The sequence below is a fragment of the Medicago sativa genome, chromosome 8, assembly GCF_051527215.1.
Source record: "Medicago sativa cultivar Bolivia chromosome 8, Bolivia_mono, whole genome shotgun sequence".
NCBI classification, from domain to species: Eukaryota; Viridiplantae; Streptophyta; class Magnoliopsida; order Fabales; family Fabaceae; genus Medicago; species Medicago sativa.
Window position 1 is genome coordinate 7745156 of NC_140756.1, and position 24830 is coordinate 7769985.

The window sequence follows — 24830 nt, forward strand, 5'->3', positions numbered from 1 at the left end:
GTGATGGGGGCTTAATGCTCGGCCGGTTTTTTATGACCTTAGCGATGGGGGCTTAATGCCCGACAGTTCTTTATGACCTTAGCGATGAGGGCTTAATGCCCGACAGTCCAAATATGACCTTAGCGAAGGGGGCTTAATGCCCTGGTGGTACCACATGCATATTGAAGTTGTCTAAGTTGTTGTTGAAGATGTTGTTGCATTGTAGAGTCGTCATAACTTATATTTGATGATGTTTGTTTAAGAAGTTGATTACGAACTTAATTATGAAGTTGTTTTCGATAAATGATATGCTTTGATAATGATACTTATGTGAAATACATGATGATGCTTATGATTATATTTGGTGTTAGATGTTGATGCTTATGATCATTATATGTGTTGATGTTTGTGATTAATATATGTGTTGATGTTTGTAATTAATATTTGATGATGTATGCTTGATGTTTATGAATTAGTAATTGATGTTATATGATGATGTTTACGTCTATAATTAAGATGATATAAGATGAAGTGTATAACTAATGTAGGAGATTAATGATGCTAGTTAATGAAGTATAAGTTAATGATGTTTAAGTTGTTGAATGTACTTTATATGATTTATATGCTTAATATTATTGTTTGAGAAATGTCACCCCTCGCTTGGAAATATTGCTCTTCGTATGGGTAACTTGCGGGTAACCAGATTAGTTGCGGTCGTGAGTGGACTCCTCACAAGTGTGTCTTAAGTTCTCCGATACGTAACGGGATGAGATTATGTCTTCTATTTCTATTCCTTACGTATTACTTATGGATTTTTATGAATAAATGTTGAACAAGACTTATGAGATTTTATGTTGAGGCCCTTGTGCCAAAGATTTATTTAAGTTGTTGAAATTATTCCGCTGCGAAGTTTAAAATAATATGATATTGGATTTTGAAGGATAAATATTTATTTATTCAGTTTATGTTTTTAGAAAAAGAATGTGACATTCCGTTTAAGTTGAATTACTCGATTTTTATTATGAAATTTTTATGTTGGAAAAACGGGGTGTTACAATCTATGTGCCTTGGTTTATTCGCGACGATAGCGACGTCAAATTTATGTTTAGAAATATGGTTGAAGATAATAAATGATATATGTGTTCGTTCCATCCGCACATGCGTAGAATGCCGATATATATTTTATGTAATGATATGTAGTGTGTTGTTTAATTAAGGACAATGTTTAATGTTTTGATGAATTTCAAACATTAAAGTAATTTTAACGAAATGTCGGATTGATTTAATTATGAACAACTATAAAAGATAATGTATTTTTCTTGTTTATGACCGAGTATAAATGTTGTATGAGTTGTATTACCTTTGGAAATGCTTTGGTTGAATTACAGGTAAAAACATGCCGAAAAATGGCTTGGTTGAATTATGCGAGAACTCATTGTCCGCATAATTGTTTTCCTCGGTATTTAACCGCCGATGGAACCGGAGACAATTAACTGTCGACGGAACCGGCGGTAGTTGAATAGGTAGCCGATGACAGCTTAACTATCAAGAGGTATTTTGGTCATTTACCGATGTGTTTCAGCCTTATTAAGTGTGTGAAGTGTGAACAACAAATTCCCTTGTAAGGTGATACCATGTAAAAATATGGGGCCTAACTCATGGACTTACTTAATGGGCCACATATCAAAATAAAAGTATTACTACTATTTGCGCCGTTGTTTACAATACTCATTCCCTCTCGGTTTCACCCGCACCCGAAATTAGGGTTTATTTTGGGATTCTCAACTCACGTCATTTCTTCATCATCGATGTCGAGAGTGGAAGATCATACGATTTACCCTTTTGGTGCGAAAACATATGTCCGTAGTGTTATCGTAGGGGATGAGGGTTCCAATAAGTCGACATTGATCCGCTCTCGCTTACAACACCCAAAATCGTGATAGGATGTTATCAAATTTGAACATTCCACTTTGCCATCGCTATATATGCCTCCTTCACGCTCGTACGTGGAAACTTCGGATTCACCATGGTTGATACTTCTTCAAGGTACAAATACAAAATGTCCGTCTTTTTTTTCTCTCTCTTCTTCTTCTTCATCATCACTGAATTTAATTTTGACGTTGTTGCGGTGTTGAAGAGGTGGAGATTGTGAATCAACAGCTGAGATGCGCCGATGTCGTGGTAATCACATACGATTGTACCAACCTTGACACGCTTAGGAGTATAACTCCTAATTGGCTCAATCGACTTCATCAATTACAAAGTTGGTTCTATTTACAACTATTTACAGGTTTTATAGTAACACAATTATGAATGAGTTTCTTTTTATTATTTAAATTGCATTTTTATATTTACTACATTCATAATCAATGATTCAATACATGTGAGAATATAAGTGTGTTTGCGAGGATGTTGTCGGGTTACTATATCCGTAGTCGTGTTTGGATTTAAAATCGACCTCTTAGATGTACTAAAACTCATTTGCATTCTTGTTAGTACTTCATAGTTACACAATTTTGAATGAGTTTCTTTTTATTATTTGAATTGCATTTTTATATTTACTACATTCATAATGAATGATTCAATACATGTGAGAATATAAGTGTGTTTGCGAGCAATACATGTGAGAATATAAGTGTGTTTGCGAGGATGTTGTCGAGTGATTGTATACGTAGTCGTGGCTGGATGGAAAATTGACCTCTTAGATGCACTAAAACTCATTTGCATTCTTGTTAGTACTTCATAGTTACACAATTTTGAATGAGTTTCTTTTTATTATTTGAATTGCATTTTTATATTTACTACATTCATAATCAATGATTCAATACATGTGAGAATATAAGTGTGTTTGCGAGAATGTTGTCGAGTTCTTGTATTCGTAGTCGTGGCGGGATTTAAAATCGACCTCTTAGATGCACTAAAACTCATTTGCATTCTTGTTAGTACTTCATATTTACACAATTTTGAATGAGTTTCTTTTTATTATTTGAATTGCATTTTTATATTTACTATATTCATAATGAATGATTCATTACATGTGAGAATATAAGTGTGTTTGCGAGCAATACATGTGAGAATATAAGTGTGTTTACGAGGATGTTGTCGGGTTCTTGTATCTATAGTCGTGGCTGGATGGAAAATCGACCTCTTAGATGCGTTAAAACTCATTTGCATTCTTGTTAGTACTTGTTACACAATTTTGAATGAGTTTCTTTTAATTATTTGAATTGCATTTTTATATTTACTACATTCATAATCAATGATGTAATACATGTGAGAATATAAGTGTGTTTGCGACGATGTTGTCGTTCTTGTTTCGTAGTCGTGGGTAGATTTAAAATCGACCTCTTAGATGCACTAAAACTCATTTGCATTCTTGTTAGTACTTAATAGTTAAACAATTTTGAATGAGTTTCATTTTATTATTTGAATTGCATTTTTATATTTACTACATTCATAATCAATGATTCAATACATGTGAGAATATAAGTGTGTTTGCGAGGATGTTGTCGAGTTACCGTATCCGTAGTCGTATCGGATGGAAAATCGACCTCTTAGATGCGTTAAAACTCCTTTGCATTCTTGTTAGTACTTGTTACACAATTTTGAATGAGTTTCTTTTAATTATTTGAATTGCATTTTTATATTTACTACATTCATAATCAATGATGTAATACATGTGAGAATATAAGTGTGTTTGCGACGATGTTGTCGGGTTCTTGTTTCGTAGTCGTGGGTAGATTTAAAATCGACCTCTTAGATGCACTAAAACTCATTTGCATTCTTGTTAGTACTTCATAGTTAAACAATTTTGAATGAGTTTCATTTTATTATTTGAATTGCATTTTTATATTTACTACATTCATAATCAATGACTCAATACATGTGAGAATATAAGTGTGTTTGCGAGCAATACATGTGAGAATATAAGTGTGTTTGCGAGGAAGTTGTCGAGTTACCGTATATATCCGTAGTCGTGGCTGGATGGAAAATCAACCTCTTACATGCACTAAAACTCATTTGCATTCTTTTTAGTACTTCATAGTTACACAATTTTGAATGAGTTTCTTTTTATTATTTGAATTGCATTTTTATATTTACTACATTCATAATCAATGATTCAATACATGTGAGAATATTAGTGTGTTTGCGAGGATGTTGTCGGGTTCTTGTATCCGTAGTCGTGGCCGGATGGAAAATCGACCTCTTAGATGCACTAAAACTCATTTAAATTCTTGTTAGTACTTCATAGTTACACAATTTCTGAATGAGTTTCTTTTTATTATTTGAATTGCATTTTTATATTACTATACTCATAATCAATGATTCAATACGGGCGAGAATATAAGTGTGTTTGCGAGGATGTTGTCAGTTATCGTATTCTGTAGCCGTGGCTGGATTTAAAATCGACCTCTTAGATGTACTAAAACTCATTTGCATTCTTGTTAGTACTTCATAGTTACACAATTTTGAATGAGTTTCTTTTTATTATTTGAATTGCATTTTTATATTTACCACATTCATAATCAATGATTCAATACATGTGAGAATATAAGTGTGTTTGCGAGCAATACATGTGAGAATATAAGTGTGTTTGCGAGGATGTTGTCAAGTTCTTGTATCCGTAGTCGTGCCTGGATGGAAAATCGACCTCTTAGATGCACTAAAACTCATTTGCATTCTTGTTAGTACTTCATAATTACACAATTTTGAATGAGTTTCTTTTTATTTTTTGAATTTCATTTTTATATTTACTACATTCATAATCAATGATTCAATACATGTGAGAATATAAGTGTATTTGCGAGGATGTTGTCGAGTTCTTGTATACGTAGTTGTGGCTGGATTTAAAATCGACGTCTTAGATGCACTAAAACTCATTTGCATCAATGTTAGTACTTCATAGTTACACAATTTTGAATGAGTTTCTTTTTATTATTTAAATTGCATTTCTATATTTACTACATTCATAATCAATGATTCAATACATGTGAGAATATAAGTGTGTTTGTGATGATGTTGTCGAGTTACCGTATCCGTAGTCGTGGCTTGTAGTCGTGGCTGGATTTAAAATCGACCTCTTAGATGCACTAAAACTCATTTGCATTCTTGTTAGTACTTCATAGTTACACAATTTTGAATGAGTTTCTTTTTATTATTCGAATTGCATTTTTATATTTACTACATTCATAATCAATGATTCAATACATGTGAGAATATAAGTGTGTTTGCGAGGATGTTGTCGAGTTACCGAATCCGTAGTCGTGGCTTGTAGTCGTGGCTGGATTTAAAATCGACCTCTTAGATGCACTAAAACTCATTTGCATTCTTGTTAGTACTTCATAGTTACTCAATTTTGAATGAGTTTCTTTTTATTATTTGAATTGCATTTTTATATTTACTACATTTATAATCAATGATTCAATACATGTGAGAATATAAGTGTGTTTGCGAGGACGTTGTCGTTACCGTATCTCGTAGTCGTGGCTGGATTTAAAATCGACCTCTTAGATTCACTAAAACCATTTGCATTCTTGTTAGTACTTCATAGTTACACAATTTTGAATGAGTTTCTTTTTATTATTTGAATTGCATTTTTAAATTTACTACATTCATAATGAATGATTCAATACATGTGAGAATATAAGTGTATTTGCGAGTAATACATGTGAGAATGTAAGTGTGTTTGCGAGGATGTTGTCGGGTTCTTGTATACGTAGTCGTGGCTGGATGGTAAATCGACCTCTTAGATGCACTAAAACTCATTTGCATTCTTGCTAGTACTTCATAATTACACAATTTTGAATGAGTTTCTTTTTATTATTTGAATTGCATTTTTATATTTACTACTTTCATAATCAATGATTCAATACATGTGAGAATATAAGTGTGTTTGCGCGGATGTTGTCGAGTTACCGTATTTGTAGTCGTTTGGATGGAAAATCGACCTCTTAGATGCACTAAAACTCATTTGCATTCTTGTTAGTACTTCATAGTTACACAATTTTGAATGAGTTTCTTTTTATTATTTGAATTGCATTTTTATATTTACTACATTCATAATCAATGACTCAATACATGTGAGAATATAAGTGTGTTTGCAAGGATGTTGTCGAGTTACTATATCCGTAGAACTAATCAAGCACAAACATCATTCGAACCGAAAATCAAGCACAATAGATATTGATCTATAGTATAATGAGCATACCCCATCATATTGTCCTTTGAGTCCAACATGGAAACCAAGCCGATTAACGGTAGAATTCGATCCACACACTTTACGGGAACAACCAAAGGAAGGTTATCCAATCCTGCACATAGAAGGTAGAGGCATTGTAAGATCCTCAATATCAAGATAGTGGCAGAAAACATGCATGGAAATATAAGACAATTTATCGGCACGCCGTACATGTTCACCCGATACTCATCATCAATCTTCTTTTTGAATGCTTTTGCAGCTTTTGGCATCAAGTTTAAGCTTACACACAACATTGCACATTTGTTGTTCGCACATTTTGAACTGCAACCATTTAATCAACAATAAATTATGCATAATTAATTTAAAATATATTTTATAACCATTTGGCCCACCCTAAAAAAAATCATGGTTCCACTCTCTTTTTACGACCCACCCGACGCTTAATATCTAAAGAAATTGTTGTGGTATTATCATAGGTTGACGATATAATTAATCTATAAAGATAGAATAGTATTTACTACACCCTCTATTCCAAAATGAGTTATCTAATTTGACTATGTGTATTATTCATATAACATACTTTGACAATATTTTTACGAATATATAAAGACAAGTGGTAGCATATTGTTGATACCAAAGTTATAAAATTTATGGCATTGAGAAAGTCATAGTGTTTGAATTTGAATAGAAGAAGAAAACTCATTTCGACTAGCCATGGAACATGATTTGTCGAAGTTAGCTATATTAAGTGGAATTCGACTAAACTATTTTGTTGTCGAAGGCTTCATTTTCAACAAGAAGTGACATATGTTATAAGACATGGAAAGAAGTCATTCAAAGAGTCGAATATTGACATAGTTCGTAGATCAAGCAAGCAACTCCTACATAGAAGTTATTGGACATTATTCAAAGGAACATGTGTCAATATCTTAGATGTAGGAAGTTATTTTCTTTTCTCTATAAATAGTTGCAATTTTGATGTATTAGAGGTTGGATCCTATTTTAGAAGGGAAATGCTAAAGAGTGCCCTTGGGGCATTGGTTAAGAGGATAAAAATAGAAACATTGTATTGGAAAATGGTGAAAAAGTGAAGAATTTAACTTTTTAAAAGTCAAAACATTGTTGAATTCAATGTAAATATACTACTTTTGGTTTCCTTAACCATTTGCCCCGAGGGCACTAGTTAGCAAGACCTTTTTTACGAAAGTCTTGTAACACCCACACCGCGTTGGCAAACGGGTTCAGGGGCGGATAGAGATGAGTTCCAATCACCCTTTACATTTCCTGCAATTTGATATTACTTTGTCCTTGCTTTATTTTCCTTTTTCTTTGCAATTTGCATTTCTTTTCATCTTTCTTTATTTTCCTTTCTTTTAAGAACAATTCTTATATGTTAGAATTGTTCTTATATGTTAAAATTATTAAAAGTTGTTGGATGTAATTCTAACATATAAGAACAATAATTTTGTTCTTAAAAAACGCATGAAGTGATATCATAAATCGCAAGACTTGAACGAATACTATAAAAAGACATTTATCCGGTCCTAAAGCGTTGATGGATAATGAAGTTTACACTACCAAAAATCTGTGTAAACACATATATCCTTAAAACATATAAGATGTTATTGAATTTGAATTGTTGAATAATTTTAAAATATCATTTTTTTAATAATATTTGCTAATAGATAATTTAATATACTTTACTAAAAAAGATAATTTGATATACTAAAGATCAAAATTGTACATTCACATATTTGAAACGATCAACTAGATCACTCATTTTAGGACGAAAGAAGTAACATATATTGATGATCTAACTAATGATTGATAAACCTAAAATAGTGTTGTGAGATAGAGTCACTGGTCCATGGAAGGATTTAAAAGGAACAACAAATTTTATTGAACGATATACCTATATAAAAAAGAAATATAAGTTTTGATGTAATTTTTTCTTCAAAATTACCCTTAATTAAAACTATTTGATTTTTAGTTTTATTTTTTGTAGTGGAAGGTATTTGTCTTCAGAACGTATAAAATCAAAATCAGTATTTGAATGTTGACCAAGAGTACCCATATTTAATGTCTAATACGCTTCAAACATGATTATCTACGGTGGAGGGATGCTTTGAAAAATAAAATAAGTGAATTTGTTTAATATATCTATACATGAATATCTATTTATTACAATATTTTAAGAAAGAACTTCTTTTGCTTTTCTATACAAATTTATCCTTTTTTTATAAATAACTTAGTGGTGAAATTGCAAACCTAAGTCGTGAAGAAGTCAAAAATTGCAAGTTCAAATTCGCACCGCAGCATGTTGACACACAAGTTTATCGTTTATTAAATTTAAATATGCATTATGTGTTTGGATGGAGGGTTTTGGAGGGGAAGAGAGGGGAGGGTTTACTTTTCTTTTTTAAATTACGGATATTATAAAATGATTTTTTGAAAATTGAATTAACAACATGATAAATGATCATATAATACTTCAAAAACACTTTATTTATTTTAAAAAAACATTTTACATTGTTCGTAATTTAAAAAATAAAAGTGAGCCCTCCCCTCACTTCCCCTCCTAAACCCTCAATCCAAACACAAGAGAACTCAATAACTATCATTTTTCAGTTGGATGTATCACTCGATAAAATTGTCCTTGACCTCACAACTTCTTTTTTTAAGAGGATCTCACAACTTTACATAAATTCAAATTTAAATGCATATACGATATAAATATTTAAACTGAAATTTAGATAACGTGCATAGGAAGAAAGTTGAATCAAAACACGATAGTGTGCGCGTGCACACACACCGTATATTGTGTGTTAGTTTTCATGTTTACCTCTGTAATCATTAATAAAATAAGTGAGAAAATATATTTACGCTTTTCAACAGTAAATAAAATATGGTATTTTTATAAAAAATAATCTTTAATGCATGTAGAATTTTATAATGAGTCTAATATTAGGTGATAAATTATAAAGGAAAGGGAACGGTGCTGTTATAAAAAGAAAATAAAAATGAGAGTCTTATAACTTAAATCAAAACATGTAATGCAAAAAATAAAATAATGGAATAGAGGTAAGAAGAAGTGGGTTCCAACCCCTTTGTACCATATTGGAAGCAAGAGATGGTTCGTGTTGGTGTTTGAATAGAAGGGCGGCGATGAAAGTTGTTTGAGGTTTGTTGAAGATGATTCCTGGTGTTTTTGCTCTATGTTGAAAATGATTCATGTTGTTTGAGGTTTATTGGGTATAGAAAAAATGGTGTTGGTGAGATCTCTTTCTTACTCTGGACTTTTGTTTCATTGTGCTAGAGAGGAAAATACTACATGAAATAGGTAGTAGACAGAAAAGAAGAGGAACTCAACACTAGTTGTATGATCCATGAAGTGATAGGTTTAATGTCTCCTATTTTGCTTTTCTCTGTTTTGTTGTTCATATTTATAATCACAATTTAGGTTTGATATCATTGTTAGTTGAGGAAGATGACAAAAATGTAAGGCTTGTGAGAGGTATATATGAATGTAGAATATAAGGACAACAAAAAACAGTTTTTTGTTTTTCCTTTGGCATTTGTGTAAAATAGGGAAAGAGTGTAATAGAGGGCATAGCATAGAGTGTCAATTTTGTCCTTTCTTGTAATTGTATTTTTTTTTATATATGTTTCTTTTAGTAATTTTACTTCTGTAATTGTATTTATTTATTTATATTTGTTTGTAATATTTTCTTTTATCTTTGTTACCTCTTCCTAAAAATGTGAAACTATGGAGAAAATAAGGCTAGTGCTTTTAAATTTCAACTCAATTTTTTTTTCTCTTGCTTTCAACTGTTTAAAAGTTTCAACTCATTTGAAATGCTTTAAGAAATGACTATGTAACAAGCACAAGCATAAATAATTTAGTGCTACTTTTGTAAACACATCTTTATGAAAGCATGCTTAAAGTTTCTCTTTTTCTCCTTATCTCTCTCTTGGTTTCTATGAGGATAATTTATGGGTTTGCTGATAGGTGATGAAGGAAGTCTCTAGATATGAGATTGTAGAGAGTGTTGTTGTGAGATAGGGATTGAAGGTTGTGAAGTGATTTGGGAATTGGGAATACATCCTTTTCTCTAATTTCTTCTCTTTTCTGTTTTTTGTTTTGTTTTACAAACTCTTTATTGTTTTTCTTACTTAATAACTTTTATGAAATAAAGTTTATTGAAATAAAGGATATTATGTGGCGCTGTCAAGTAGACTCATGTTAGTTGACTTAACTTTAGGGACTAGAACCAAAAATTTTTTTTTTTTTTTTTGAGGGATGAAAAGATCTGATTTTTTTCATTAAGAACGAAAATCATAATTCGCTAATTTTTTAGGGATAAAAAACTCATTTAACGCAATTTAATTCAATGATTATTAACTTTACTTTTAAAGTCCACAGTTTGACTCCTTGGAACATTAGAAATTGTTGGAGGAATTATTCGAAACTCACGACTATGCAATTTTTCATTTCTCACATATACTGAGAGGGCAATTATTGTGTTGATAGAATGGTTGCTCTTATCTTAGTGTTCGGGTTTCCTATATGCAATGGTGGAATGATATTTTAAATAGCATTTTTAGATGCTTTTAACAAGAACAAAACATCTTTCATAAAAAAAGAACAAAACATGTTTACCGGAATTTAGAATTTGTTGATTCCATTTGGATCGTTTTTTTTTTTTTTTGAGGGAGATTCCATTTGGATTGTTGTTTTTGCCCTGTGGTCTCATTTACCTTCACTAGGTTTTATCTTATGAGATTTTTCTGATAAGATTTTTAATGAGAGAGTTTATTCCTATTGTTTATCTTGAGAATTGTCCTAGACCTTCCAAATTTGTATCTCTTTTATATCTTTTCTTATTATTTAGTAAACAACAATGCTATTTAAAGGGAAAGATTTGTCCCGAATTCATCAGGAACAAGTGATTGACCAATTAAAACAATGAGTTCCCACAATACACGGAAGAGAGAGAAATAGAAAATGCACGTTCGTGATTAGGGGTGGGAACAGGCCAGCCGTCCGACGGGGGCCTATGGCCTAGCCTATTTAAAGCCTAGCTCGGCCCGGCTCGTTTATTAACAAGGTCGAGGCTCAAGCTTTTTATAAAGCCTATTTAATTAAATAGGCCAGGCTAAGGCTTACAAAAAAGCCTATTAAGCCCGTCGGGCCGGCCTATTAAGCTTTTTATGTATAATATATCTTCCATTATTGATATCGTTGAAGTTTTTTTCTCATAAACTCAAGCCTTCATAAGATTAGTTATTTAGTAGCACATATATTGTTGTGATTATACCTTCATAGGATTTCATTATTTAGTTGCGGATATATTCATGTGCTTTAGGTCTTCGTAAATTTTGGCCTATTTAGTAGTAGGCTTACATGTGTTGCTAGGCTTTGGTGTAAAATAGGCTTTTAAATAGGCTTTCGAGGCTTTATCGGGCCTTTAAATAGGCCGGGCCAGCCTCGAAAATGAGCCTATGACGGGTAATAGGCCGAGCTCGGGCCTATAATTTTTGAAGTAGGCCAGGCTTAGGCCTTACAAAGCCCGGCCCGGCCTAGCCTATTTCCACCCCTATTCGTGATGCTCTCGGGACAAATGATATAGGGTGCTGCAAATGAAATGATGGGTGATATGCTTGAGTTACCAACATAGTTGAGATGGTTTGCTATATCATACGATTGTTTTACACTCAATTTTTTTTTTTTTTTATAAAAAAATTGAACTAGGAACAACTACACATGACTTGTATTTATTTAATTTCAATCATAATTTTACTTACATACAATTATACATTTGTGTCGTGTTTTCCTCCTGCCATAGATATTCTAAGTTTGAACGGGAATAGCCTGATAACACAACTAGAATCTTGGCCAAAACATAATTAGTTATTTCCCTTGCCACAACTTGTTAGAAAAGGGATAGTATCCTGACATTTCTAAGAACCATAAGGTCGAACTTCATGAACCCAAAGCGCTTGACCGTTCCATTTTGACACATATCCAAATATCATTCAGACTTCTCATGGAAAATTCAACTTAGTTTTCTGCCATACAGTATATAGAAACAACACACGGTTTATTTTAAATTTTATTTTAACAAGGAAATAGACATTTTTTGAACAAAACAAGGAAATTGACATGATTTTTTCCTTTCGGAAAAAAAGGCAACATTGTTTAAGAAAATTGATACCAAAAAACTACAAACTGATGCATAGCGAAAAATCATTTTTTTGGTATGGATTTGCTTTTAAAGGTTCGTCAATTGGTTGATTAGAACTCATAGGAGTGATAGAAGCAGTAGAAGATATCAACAAACTAAGGAAGTTGTAAACAAACAGTACCACAAGCTTATGGAACAGTAAGAAGACATTATGGTATTTGTAAGCAATCTAATTAAGACACTCCTCATTATGGCTTCTCTTGCATCTTCATATTGTTCTCTCCACCTTATTATTCTTCGTTTTCATCTTGTATTGTTAGCTCAACCTTTTGATTCCACTTTTGTGTCCTCGTATTGTTAAATACAACTTTTTTGAAGCACCATACATTTTCCATAATCTTGAAAGTTTGTTGGGGTGACAAGAAATATCTATTAATTAGGTTAAAATAAAACTAATGATAACATGTTTAGTCCATCGCTATGAAATTGTTTTACAAACATCAATATAATAGCAATATAATGTTAGAAACCATTTCAACATGTTCATTGCCTACTTCCTTTATCATAACCACATAACTGTTAAAATTAGTTAAAGCATGAAGATGTCTAGTCGTATACTTCAGTGGTCACGGTGGACTCCTCTTAGTCGTATCGGCCACCTACAACACCGGTTATATTGAATAATAGTTGAGGTATATAACTGATAATGTTGGTGATTGGTACGACAAAAATATTTCTATCATGACCTCCAAAATATAGACCACTGTGATACCTCTAAGCTTGAACAACAAAACCAATTTTAACAATGAGTAATGATATTTTGACATCCATTTGATGACAACTTTGTTGATAACCTTGTTTTTCTCACTTCTTATTGGTCAAAAACAATGGAGAGAGAAAAAGGAAGAGAGAGGATAACAACATCATGTGAGTATGAGAGAGAAAGTCCAAAAGTTGTCGAAAAGTGGTTGTCAAAATATCATTTCTCTTTAAGAATTATGTCACTATCAAGACAATTACATCCATCATACACCTATTTGCTTTGGACAAATATACCCCCTTTCACTTTATTCAATTCTCATTAAAAGCATTGCTCATAAAATAATTTTCTCACCCACACCCATCATCTTCTCCCTCTCAAACAAGGAAATAAAAAAAGAAAATCTTTACTTTTTTTATAACCAAGATCTATCATTCAACCATCTTTTAGACTTTTCATTGAGCTCTTTCATTGAAACAACCCTTTTTTTTTAATTTTTGCGTTTTTTGTTGAAGAAACTTTCCATAATTTTTTAACAAAGGAATTTGATAGGAACTAATTTTTGGAATTTTGTTCACCCAACCTCATATTATTTTTAACTTGGAAGAATTATTAATAATTTGAATATATGTTCTATTCGTCATCTTGAAATTGGAATTTTGGTGACCCAATCTCATTCTAGATTTTTCTCATCTCAAAATTTTGTTGACCATATGCATTGGTGTTTTTTAATTATATTCATGTACTACATTAAGAGGCGATGTTTTTTAATTATATTCATGTACATTAAGAGGTAAGTCAGAGAAGGAGATGGCAACACAAGCAAGAGTCTCGTCTGAGCGGTTGGCTGCATGAAGGATTGCTTGAGGGAAAGAGAGAGAAATAGATGAGAAAATTACTTTCATGAGGCATAGATATAATAACAATTGAAGAAGAAAAAAAGGGATATTTTTGTCACATATGTGTATGATGTTAATGCAGCTACTAGAATTAAGGTGGGTGTGTATTACCATTACCCAACATAAATATAATTAGTTTTTTGTAGTTTTTTTTAGAAGATATTAGACTCCCACAATGTAAAAAATAAATATTTGAATGTCGATTACCCACATTTAATATCTAATATGCTTTGAATATGATTATCTTCGGTACATGGATCCAATGAAAAATAAAATAGGTGAATTTGTCTTAGATATTTATACATCCATATCGATACTTATTTAGATACAATTACTTAAGAAAAAAATTGCTTTCTCTACACAAACTTATCCTTTTTGTTTGTTGCTAAATATCCTAGTGGTAAAAATTGCATAACTAAAGTATGGAGAAGTGGAGAATCGCATGTTCAAATCATTGCCACAACATATTAAATCTACCAACCGAGTTATACGTACAAGATACACAAACTTACATCATATTAGAAAAACTGAAAAAATCTGCCTTACAATTCAAGAAAACTTCGTTAAAAAAATTATGTAATATTTGTAACTACCAATTTTTAGTTGGATATTTTACTATCCTTGACCTCATAACTTCTCATAAATTTAATTCAAAAACATATACGGAATAAAATTTAAAGTGGAATTTAGATGCCATGGATATTTTAAAACTAAAAGAAGAAAATTAAATGAAAACACAATAGAATATATTTTAAAACTAACATGTTTTGAACTTTTCAATAGTAAGAATAATAATACTCTCTTCATCTTTTATTCTTGGAACCTCTAACAAAATTCTCGAGTATTAAGAAAGTTCTTGGAGCATTAATAAATTATAAATCAATGAAACAAAAAAAGAGTGAGACTTTTAAAACTTAAATCAAAACATGTAATGCAAAAAAACAAACACAGAGAGATGAAAGTTCATTGATGTTTATTGAAGTTGAAGATGAGTCATGGTTTTCTTTTGCTGGAGAAAGAATGGTTTGTGGGGTTGATAGTATAGCAAAATGGGAAGATAAATGAGAAATGGTTGTGTGAAGGATATGGTGATGGTGAGTTTGTCTTTCTTACTCTCTATTACTTCTCTTTCATTTTGCTAGAGAGGATCATACTACATGAAGGAAGAGTAAATGAGGAGCAAAAAGAGGAGCTGAACATTAGTTGTATGATTCATGGAATGATCGGTTTCATGGTCTCTCCAAATTCTCATCCTTCTATGCCCTTTCTTCTTGTTATTTATAGCCCCAAATTAGGTTTAAGGTCATTGTTAGATGAAGAACATGACAAAAATGTAAGGCTTGAGCTGCAGAGGCATGCATGTGGCAAGGGTGGAGCTGAACAATAATGTTTGGACCACAAAAACCGTTTTTGTTTTTTATTTGGCATTTTTGTAAAATTGGTGAAAGAGTGTAGACTTTTAAGCACAAATAACTTAGTGCTACTTTTGCACACAATTATACAAGTATTTTTTTCTTCTTACATGTGTATAAGTAGTTAAAAGCATTGATTTTGAAGGAGGTTATACTACATATGAACAACCAAAAGATCACAAAGGTAATTTATTTGAATTTCACATGCTCACTTGGTGGCAAAACTAGAATGAAACAGAGCACATCAAACATATAAAGAGGTCCAAAGCTGAAGCTGTCCCGTTTATGGTACGAACCAAAAAGATTTTGCTTAACAGTTTTGTGATTTTGACTTTTTAAATCTTTCAAATACTAATTTAGTTTATAAACCAAATCAGTTTATTTTATTTTATAATTCCATGTACACTGACAAGAAACCTAGAGTTTATATAGGAACGAACTTCCAATAATGTATGTGCCTACATACTAAGTTACATTCCTCAAAAATCCGTTGTTTGCTCGCAATTTTAATAATGTAGTGTTGTTTGAAGTTGAAACATGAATACTTAATCGAATTTTAAAGCTGAAATCAATTTGAACTAGAAAGAACTTAGGATGAGGTGTATTAATTTGATTTCAATCTTCAATTTCCTTATATACAGTTATACATTGTGCATACATGTAATCAATTGATATGCTTATGTTATAGAATCAGATGTTTACATCTTGCCATAAAGATTGGAATGGCAATATATAGCCTCCGAGAACAACTTGAATGTCAGCCAAAATATAATTAATTGTTGGCCTTGTCATAGCTTCTTGGAAAAGGAATAACATCCCTAACATTGCTAAGTCCAGTTGTAAAAAGGACCATAAGGTCAAACCTTAGAGTGAACCCTGATCGCTTAACCGTTCCATTTAGACAAAGATCTAAGTACCATTCATACTTCTCTCGCGGCAAACCCAACTCAGTAATTCTGCCATACAGTACATAAACAAAATCAGATTTATTGATATTTTACCAAGGAAACAGGCATATTTAACAGTTCGGATACAAATTGATACATATAACAAGAAATACAGTTTTAATCATGTGTTTGCTTTTAAAGGTTCACCAATTATTTGTTTATATAAATCAGAGGGTTGCAAGCGCAGTAAGAAGAAAATAATGAACTAAGGGATAGTAAACTAGCAGTACCTCGAGTTTATCACAGTAAGCCGCTCCTCATTTTGGCTGCCAGAAATTATAGTTCCAACCTGAAACGATTATAAGAAATATTAATCGATTCTTACACATAGTACTACAATGGCAGTCACTTTTGGCCATACCTTTGGGACAACAAGATCAAATGCAGCTACAGTTTTATCATCATTAACTCGAACATAGAATGGTTTAGCTTCTTTCGGATAACTGTGAATTATAACTGGTTTTTTGTAGATGGCATCAACTAGATAGCTGCAATGACACATACATAACAATAAGTAATAAAAGTGGCGAAGGCAATACTTCTACTGTGTTGAAAATCAACAAATCCAGAACATGAGGATAATATCGACATACCTTAGGTGATCTGAAGTGAGTCTAAGACCTGAATCAAACTTTGTTTCAGATTTCTTATCTTCAGCCTATGAGGAGAACCAGTAACATGAACAAACAAATATATGTTTAGCTTTGAGATGAAAAGTAAATGAGGTGGCAAAAATCAAAACGGATATATTCCACAACATTTGGTGATAAATATACATACCTTTCTAAGAACATCTAAAGCTTCATTGTAGGAAATTATTTCAGGGGAACTTGATATAATCTGCTGAAGACGATCAATGCAAGTATGGTCAATTCTTTTGGCAACAAACTTCATATCTTCAGAGCAATTTTCCAAAACCCGCTCACAGAGGTACTTGAACAAGTCATTAGCACAGTTCATGGAGTCCTGTAAGTATAACAATGTACATACAACATGCAGTTAACTGATAGAAAAACCACCCAAACCGAATAGAAGAAAGAATTTGTCATGAAACTGAAACAAATGTTACAAGTCTTGACTAAATAGAGATGGTTGTTATGTGATGATAGTTTGAGTAACTTATGTAAAGTAACTTTGCAAAACAAGTGATACCTTTAATTCAGCAAAAGCCATTTCAGCCTCAACCATCCACATTTCTGCAACATGTTTAGCAGAATCTGTTTTATCTGCGTGAAATCTAGGTCCAAACGAATACACATTTCCAAGAGCACATGCATAACTCTCCAGATGTAAGCGACCAGAGACAGTCAAATAAGTTTGGGAAGAGAAAAAATCTTCGGAGGTGTCTAATTTTTCATCCTTTAATGAAGTTCCCAATTTTTTCTTTTCTCTCACTTCCAATTGTGATGCCAGTTCATTAGTTTTCTTCAGATCTTGAATTGCTGCAGCCAGCGCTTCCCTATTGCTTTCGCTTCTTTTCAAAGTTTCAACTAGTTTGCTTTTCTCTTTGGCAGCTTCCTTCACAATTTCAAGGCTAACACCTTCATTCTCATAAATTGTACTCAGCTTCTCCTTGACAGCTTTCTGATTCACTGTAGTTGTAACCTGGAACATGTTGCCTAATCCTTCGCAGTCTGTGGTTGTTATAGTGGGTACTTGCACGTCGAAAAATGCATGTTCCTTGAAAAATGAGTGGGTTGCAAAAGATAGAGCACTGCGAACTCGCATGACAGTTGCCACCTAATATATGAGCCAAGCATCACTTAATAAAAATAATAACATAGCAAGGCTAAACTTTTCTAATTTCATCAGAAAAAACCTGTCAAAAAATAAATGACAAGCATGCTATTGGATCACATGGAAGCCATATTATTGAGAAATATGATAGGAAAATAAATAGGACCTATCTCAACCCTTCCTCTAGAAGTTAAAGCAGTAATATGAAATGAATTTGTATCAACTCATAATATTTATATATGAAGAACAAGGTGCTATGTTACTGCAATTACTCCAAATTTTACCGATATTCAGAATCATTTTTTAAGCATTGAAATTTTTAGATGACATATTCAAATCCTCTAGAATGCTACGAATGGCTATAAATAAAAATATGGGGGTAAGGTTAGAGGTCAAGAAGAACAGAAACATGAAAACGTGGTGTATCAGAAAATCTAATGTGTAATGTAAACCATGAAAGCATTCAGGTTCTGGCTACAGCAAAAGATAATAAGATATAGCGAATGAGGAAATATCAAATTGATATATAATTTCACCGTAGTTGTTCGAGGCCGAAAATGGGAAAAATCTCTTAATGCATCCAGTGGAACCCGTTTCTTCGATAATGGATACTTGCCAATGTCTACTGTCCCAATGTGAAGAACTTTGTCAGCCTTTAACTGAATAGCGTGTTTCCCTTCAGTTGCTGGTCGTTCTAGCAGACCTTCAACTAATATACAGGTTCCGGTAGGCAAAAGAAGGCTAGGTGTAGTTATTGAAGAATCCACCACAACCTACAAAATATCATATTACATTTAAAATAAAAATCATAAACTAAAAAAATTCTTCAAGAAATATCATATTACACATTTAAATTTATGTCATACTTTAATATATATTGGCAAATTTGTCAACTTTGTTGCAATATATCACATCATTTATAAATTCTAGTCATTTTAAGAAAAAAATGATAATTTGACAAAGTTAATAATCATTACAGGTTTTTCTAATCTCATATATGATATGTCTAATCTAATATATCTCTTCATTTTATAAAGAATATTCAAATTTACAAAAACTAAAATATAAAATTACTTGATGGCCAAGTTACTAATTATTTAAGAATGTTTGGGAAAGATTATGAAAGCAACCCATGACATGACAATAAACAATTTTCAGCTTATTATTTCCATAAGCTTGTCAAAATAACTTATGGACCTATCTGGATTGACTTATTTGAGTTTGTCTTCTATCATAAACATTTGCAAGACTGTTGGTAGAGCTTATGAAAAAGAGTTAAGACATCTTAGTAAGTTGTTTTAAGCTTATTTTATAAGCTCCCCAGAATAGATTTTGAAAACAACTTATAACTTATAGGAAAACAACAATTTGACATAAGCAAAGTAAAGAAAACACGAACCTGAAGCGTGGCAACAGATGAACCATCGGTGATAAGTAGATAAACGGTGGAAGATTTGGGAGGTAAAGTTCTAGGAATAGGAGAATCACGCAATTTCTTGCGAGACACGTAACTGCTTCCACCTAAAACTTCCATTATATTACGAATCAAAGGAATCCTGGACTGAAGAATCTCCACACATGACACGTCTTTCACCGGCGTTATATCATCGTCGGCCGTCAATGGCGGCGGAGGTGGAGAAGATTTCTCGACTTCCTTGGATGACTTCACCCATCCGCCCACCACCACTCTTTGTCCTATAAACTCCGAACCGCCGTCGGTTCGGTCTAGAAAAAGTGTTTTTAATTGAACCCGGTTTGAGTATTTAAAAGGAGTCAAAAGACTCGAGTGTTGAGAATTGGGTTCTACTGAACCGGGTTCTTGGGTTTGCATTTTGGTTTGGTTTTCTTTTGCCATGTTTTGAACCGAATATTATAAGTAAAAGTGAGAGAGAGAGAGAGAAAAAAACACTTTTGTGTTTGTGTTTGTGTTTGTGTTTGTTTTTGTGTTGGAAGAGAATTGAAGAGGAACATGTTTGTGTCCGTGTAATATATACAACAGTGAAGACAAGAAGATATGAGAAAGATTCTTTGCTTGGAATGACAAAATGAAGATTGAAGGAGAAGGTAAGGGATTGTTTGGAAGTTTCTTTTGGATTTTGATTTTTTTGGATTAATAAAGAGAAGAGAAATAATGATAATTAAGAGGTATTGTGTTGGGTTTGGTATTCTTTGGTTTTAGGTAATTATTACTTGCTTCTGTTGTATTTGTGTTTGCCTAGCTTTGTTGTTCATGTTGGACCAAAATGGTTCACCTACGTACTAAGAAACCCAACCATGTTGCTCTTATCATATGATATATGAATATCATGAAAGTAATGTATAAATTAATATTAAATTAATGAACTCCACGTTGATGATCTTTTAGTTAATCCATCAATTTTGATAGAAACCACACTAATTGGCTTTTGCAATTTACTGATTTGATGAAGTATCTTTACTTACAAGTTTTCATAATTTATTTAAACTACGAACTTAATTTTTATTCAGAGGTTTTGGTTGCAGCTTAAGATTTCCACCACAAAGTGTTGTTTTTTTACAAAAAAATAATCTTAATTTTGGAATAACTAGAGAACAATTAAATTGGCTATGAATTGGAATATTTCTCATCCATATGTTGAAGCAAAATACATGCTATCAATACACATACTAATCTCAAAAGTTAAAAGAATATCAACAAATCAAACTCTTAATTCTAACAACCAAACTAAATTCTTTCACATATGAGAGATGATCAAGAATAATGAAAGATCCACGGTCTCTAATGAATCAAGTTGAATCACATCCTTTTTTTCCTTATGACTTGAACCACATCCTTTGATAGCTATTAGTATCTATCATCAATGTATATATTCTTTTTTTAATCAAATAGTTTAGTGGCAAGATTCGCACATTTTAAATGTGAAAAAGTGAGAAATCTATAGTTTAAACTTCAAACTCTATATAGTATGCAGTTGTAGGTATCAACTGACTATACTTACACTAAATCAGTGAATATATTCTATTAATGAAATATTTGTTTCTTTTGAATCATGTATTATTATAAAATAAAATTCTGAAAATTAATTTTAAATAAATCACTCCGTCTGAAACTAAATATATCAAATATTCATTTAATAAAAAAAATATATCAATCCCTCAAAAAAATATATTAAATATTCTTTTACAGATTTGAATATGGGTGTTAACTTTGGAAGAAAAAAAATTAAACCGTCATTATATTTTAATATGCCGCCATAATTTTAATACAAAAATAATAACAAAAATTAAAGGACATCAACTAAAAGGGTATTATAATGAAATGAACTAAAAAGTGCAAGATGAAGAACATAGAATAACAGAGCTTTTGTATTATTCTTTTCAATAGTCTTTTACAATGTAAGATGAATCATATCTGTCTATATTATAACACCCCGTTTTCCCATCGTAAAAATTTCTTAATAAAAATCAGAGTTTAAAAACTTAAACGGAATGTTACATTTCTTAAAAAATCATAAATGGAATAAATAATAATTTATCCGTCAAAATCCAACAATGTAATATCTAAAACTTCGCGGCGGAAATTATTTCAACATCTTAAATAATCTTTGGCACAAGGGCCTCAACATAAAATCTTAGTTCAACAATAATTCTTGAAAACTTCAAAAATAATACGTAAGGAATAGAAAACAACAACTAAATTCCCATCCCGTTACGTATCGAGCACCTAAGACACACACTTGTGAGGAGTCCACTCACGACCGCAACTAATCTTGGTTACCCGCAAGTTACCCATACGAAGAGCAACATTTTCAAGCAAAGGGGTGAGATTTATCAAACAATAATATTAAGCTTATAAATCATAAATTACATTTAACAACTTAAATATCATCACATATCTTAACAATAATCATGTAACATCATAGGATTATCTAAACACGGCATTATCATAACAACTTCATAATCAAATTCATGGTCGGCTTCATAATCAATCATCAACATCAACTTCGTATTCAACTTATAAATCATTCTTAACAACTCAACATCTTAACCTCTTAACAACTCGACATCTTAACCTCTTAACAACTCGACTCGACTATGCAACTTCTACTTCTCAAATCATCTTAGACAACTTCAACAACAACTTAGACAACTTCAATATGCATGTGGTACCACCGGGGCATTAAGCCCCCTTCGCTAAGGTCATATTTGGACTGTCGGGCATTAAGCCCCCATCGCTAAGGTCATAAAGGACTGTCGTGCATTAAGCCCCCATCGCTAAGGTCATAAAGGACCTGTCGCATTAAGCCTCCATCGCCGACTATGCAACAACACAACTCTAAATGCAGCTTGGACAACAACGTGAACATCTTATACAATTCCATTAAAATGGACAACTTCTTAAATCATAACAACTTAGACAGACTTTTAATTCATAGCATATCAACATCATAATATAACACATCCTTAAATCACACATCTTTATATAACACATCTTTTAATTACACATCTTTAAATAGCACCATCGTCAAATAAAACATCATTGAATAGCACTCCAATTATGCATCATTAATTAACACATCAATTTTAATTCAAATTTGCGAGACAAATCAATACAAACCGAGCAAGATATAAGTGCACATATACATGTATAAACTTATAATAAAAAAACTAGCAACAAGTAGAAATCACTTCTCTAAAAAAAAGTAGAAATCACTTATTAGTATAGTTAGCGTGTCACCAGTAGGAACACAAGTTGTTGCATAGTTACTAGCATATGCATCTATAAAAATTTCTATCATCTAGATAAATGGAATTAGAACTTACGAATATTCCTTCAGCAAAAATAAGATTTTGTACATTCTACACTCACCATGGAAATAAGATCTAATATATAATTCTACAATAGTTTGAGAGCAATTAGTAAATATCCCTCAGTATTAATAACAAGAACACATCTGGCCTATTGTTTGTCTTTTAGTTATAATATTAGATTTATAAAGAAACCGTACGAAATTGCAAGGACTTGCTTGCTTGAAACTTGCCAAACCATTATCATGTGCATATATACATAACATTACGGCTTAATCATATGAAGCAATATTTCAGATTAGATATCAGCGATTATAAAGGTCAAAGTATGCGAACACAATAATCAGATAGGATAGACATCATTCACAAATTAATTAGAATATGAATTTAACATGAAGGCATCAAATTAAACATGAGCAGAACCTAAAATTTATTTATAAAATGAAACCAAAAATTCCAATTAGATATAAAAACAAATGTCAATTAGCGTATAGCAATATGAAGTTATGTCATCTTACTATCATTGAATGAGGTAATTCTAAAAAAAATATTTCTTTTCTAGTATTTGCTTTAATATTGCAACTTATATGTTCATTGTGAACTTAGCACAGAAACATGTGCATCACGTGGAATGTGAGTAAGTGGATATACTATGATGCATCTACAAGGTTTATTTATGCTTAACAGACATGAGTGTACAGTATACATATACGCACAACCGCGATCTCATAAATGTTACAACTATCGCAGATACGGCATCATAACCAGGATGTATAAACAACACACGCATCATAGCACATAACACAAACAAGAGAATAAAGATTTTCACAAATCACAAACTAGTCCAAATATAATAACACTGAAGTTTAAATATATTTCAAAACACAGCATAGCCAAATATCAATCACGAATTTATCTCATACAAGTAATGAATTTAGAGACACGAACATACCCAAAATTATGGCAGCAAATTAGAGCACAAATTTAACATCAATTTATTAGAAGATCACGATAATCAACGGAAACACAAAAACCTTTCACTACCCATATGTTTATACAACCCTTATGGTGAATAGAGACTCCCCCTTACATCAATTCAACGGTTTTTCATTACCTAATCATCAATTCTTACTCAAACCCTTATTCTCATAATCTTACAAAAATTCATCCTAAAACAAGTTAGATGCAATCTAATGATTCACGGACTTAATATTAGTGAAAGATAGTCCCACCCTTCGTTCCTAGGGTTCTCTCTTTCTGCTGAGTTCTCCTTTTCTCCTCTTTCTCCAAAAAGCGGTTTAACGTAAAAACTCTTTCTAATCTAAGCTTCCTTATTTATAATACTAATCACTCTTCCTAAATCTATTTAGGCCCAATAACTTATTCTTTTTTTTTCTATTCTAACCTCCAATTCTACTTACACTAATAATTCTCATATTCTAATAAATTATAGAATAATGTCATATAATCAAATACTAAAACTTCATATATGTAAATAAATCACATAAATAGATTCTAACTTAATAAAAATATATAAATAAAAGGAGGGCGTTACATATATGACACAATATTTGTAAGTTGGAAGTAAGTGAATAAAACTTTTTTTGAGCAAAGGTAAGTGAATAAAACTAAAGAATAAAACTAAAGGTAAGTGAATAATTACAAAACACTTTACTAATCAATCTTCTATTACATAAAATTCAACGAAGATTCAAGTAATTCATCATCTCTCAAGCCAAATCCAACTGCAATTCTTCTGTCATAGAGTACAGAACCAGAAGAAAGTTTATTCCATATTTTACCAAGGAAATATTAATGTGCACCATTATTTATTAGAAATATCATACAAATTGATACCACAAAGAAGTAAAATTTATCTAAAAAAATAAAAAAGAAACTGAAATACTGAAATGTGGGATCCAAT

General features: G+C 31.7%; 1 protein-coding gene across 1 annotated transcript; it reads right to left on the reverse strand.

The window, feature by feature from the left end:
- Nucleotides 1-16006: 16006 nt before the first annotated feature.
- NS2 (asparaginyl-tRNA synthetase 2) lies at nt 16007-20077 on the reverse strand. Its single transcript, XM_085739159.1, has 8 exons — nt 19518-20077; nt 18655-18891; nt 17534-18121; nt 17162-17347; nt 16975-17039; nt 16743-16869; nt 16612-16670; nt 16007-16390 (listed from the first exon to the last, which is right to left on the reverse strand). The coding sequence occupies exons 1-8, from the start codon at nt 19971-19973 to the stop codon at nt 16207-16209; spliced, it is 1902 nt and encodes a 633-aa protein (XP_085595285.1). The 5' UTR covers nt 19974-20077; the 3' UTR covers nt 16007-16206.
- Nucleotides 20078-24830: the final 4753 nt, after the last annotated feature.

Bases quoted from the DNA above. Each gene is read 5' to 3' on its own strand.
- NS2 (XM_085739159.1), bottom strand. From the start codon at position 19,973: ATGGCAAAAGAAAACCAAACCAAAATGCAAACCCAAGAACCCGGTTCA. The intron at 16,870-16,974 runs GTATGTCGATAT...GTGTCATTGCAG, and splicing joins CTCACTTCAGATCACCTAAG to CTATCTAGTTGATGCCATCT. The intron at 16,671-16,742 runs GTATGGCCAAAA...TAATCGTTTCAG, and splicing joins TTGATCTTGTTGTCCCAAAG to GTTGGAACTATAATTTCTGG.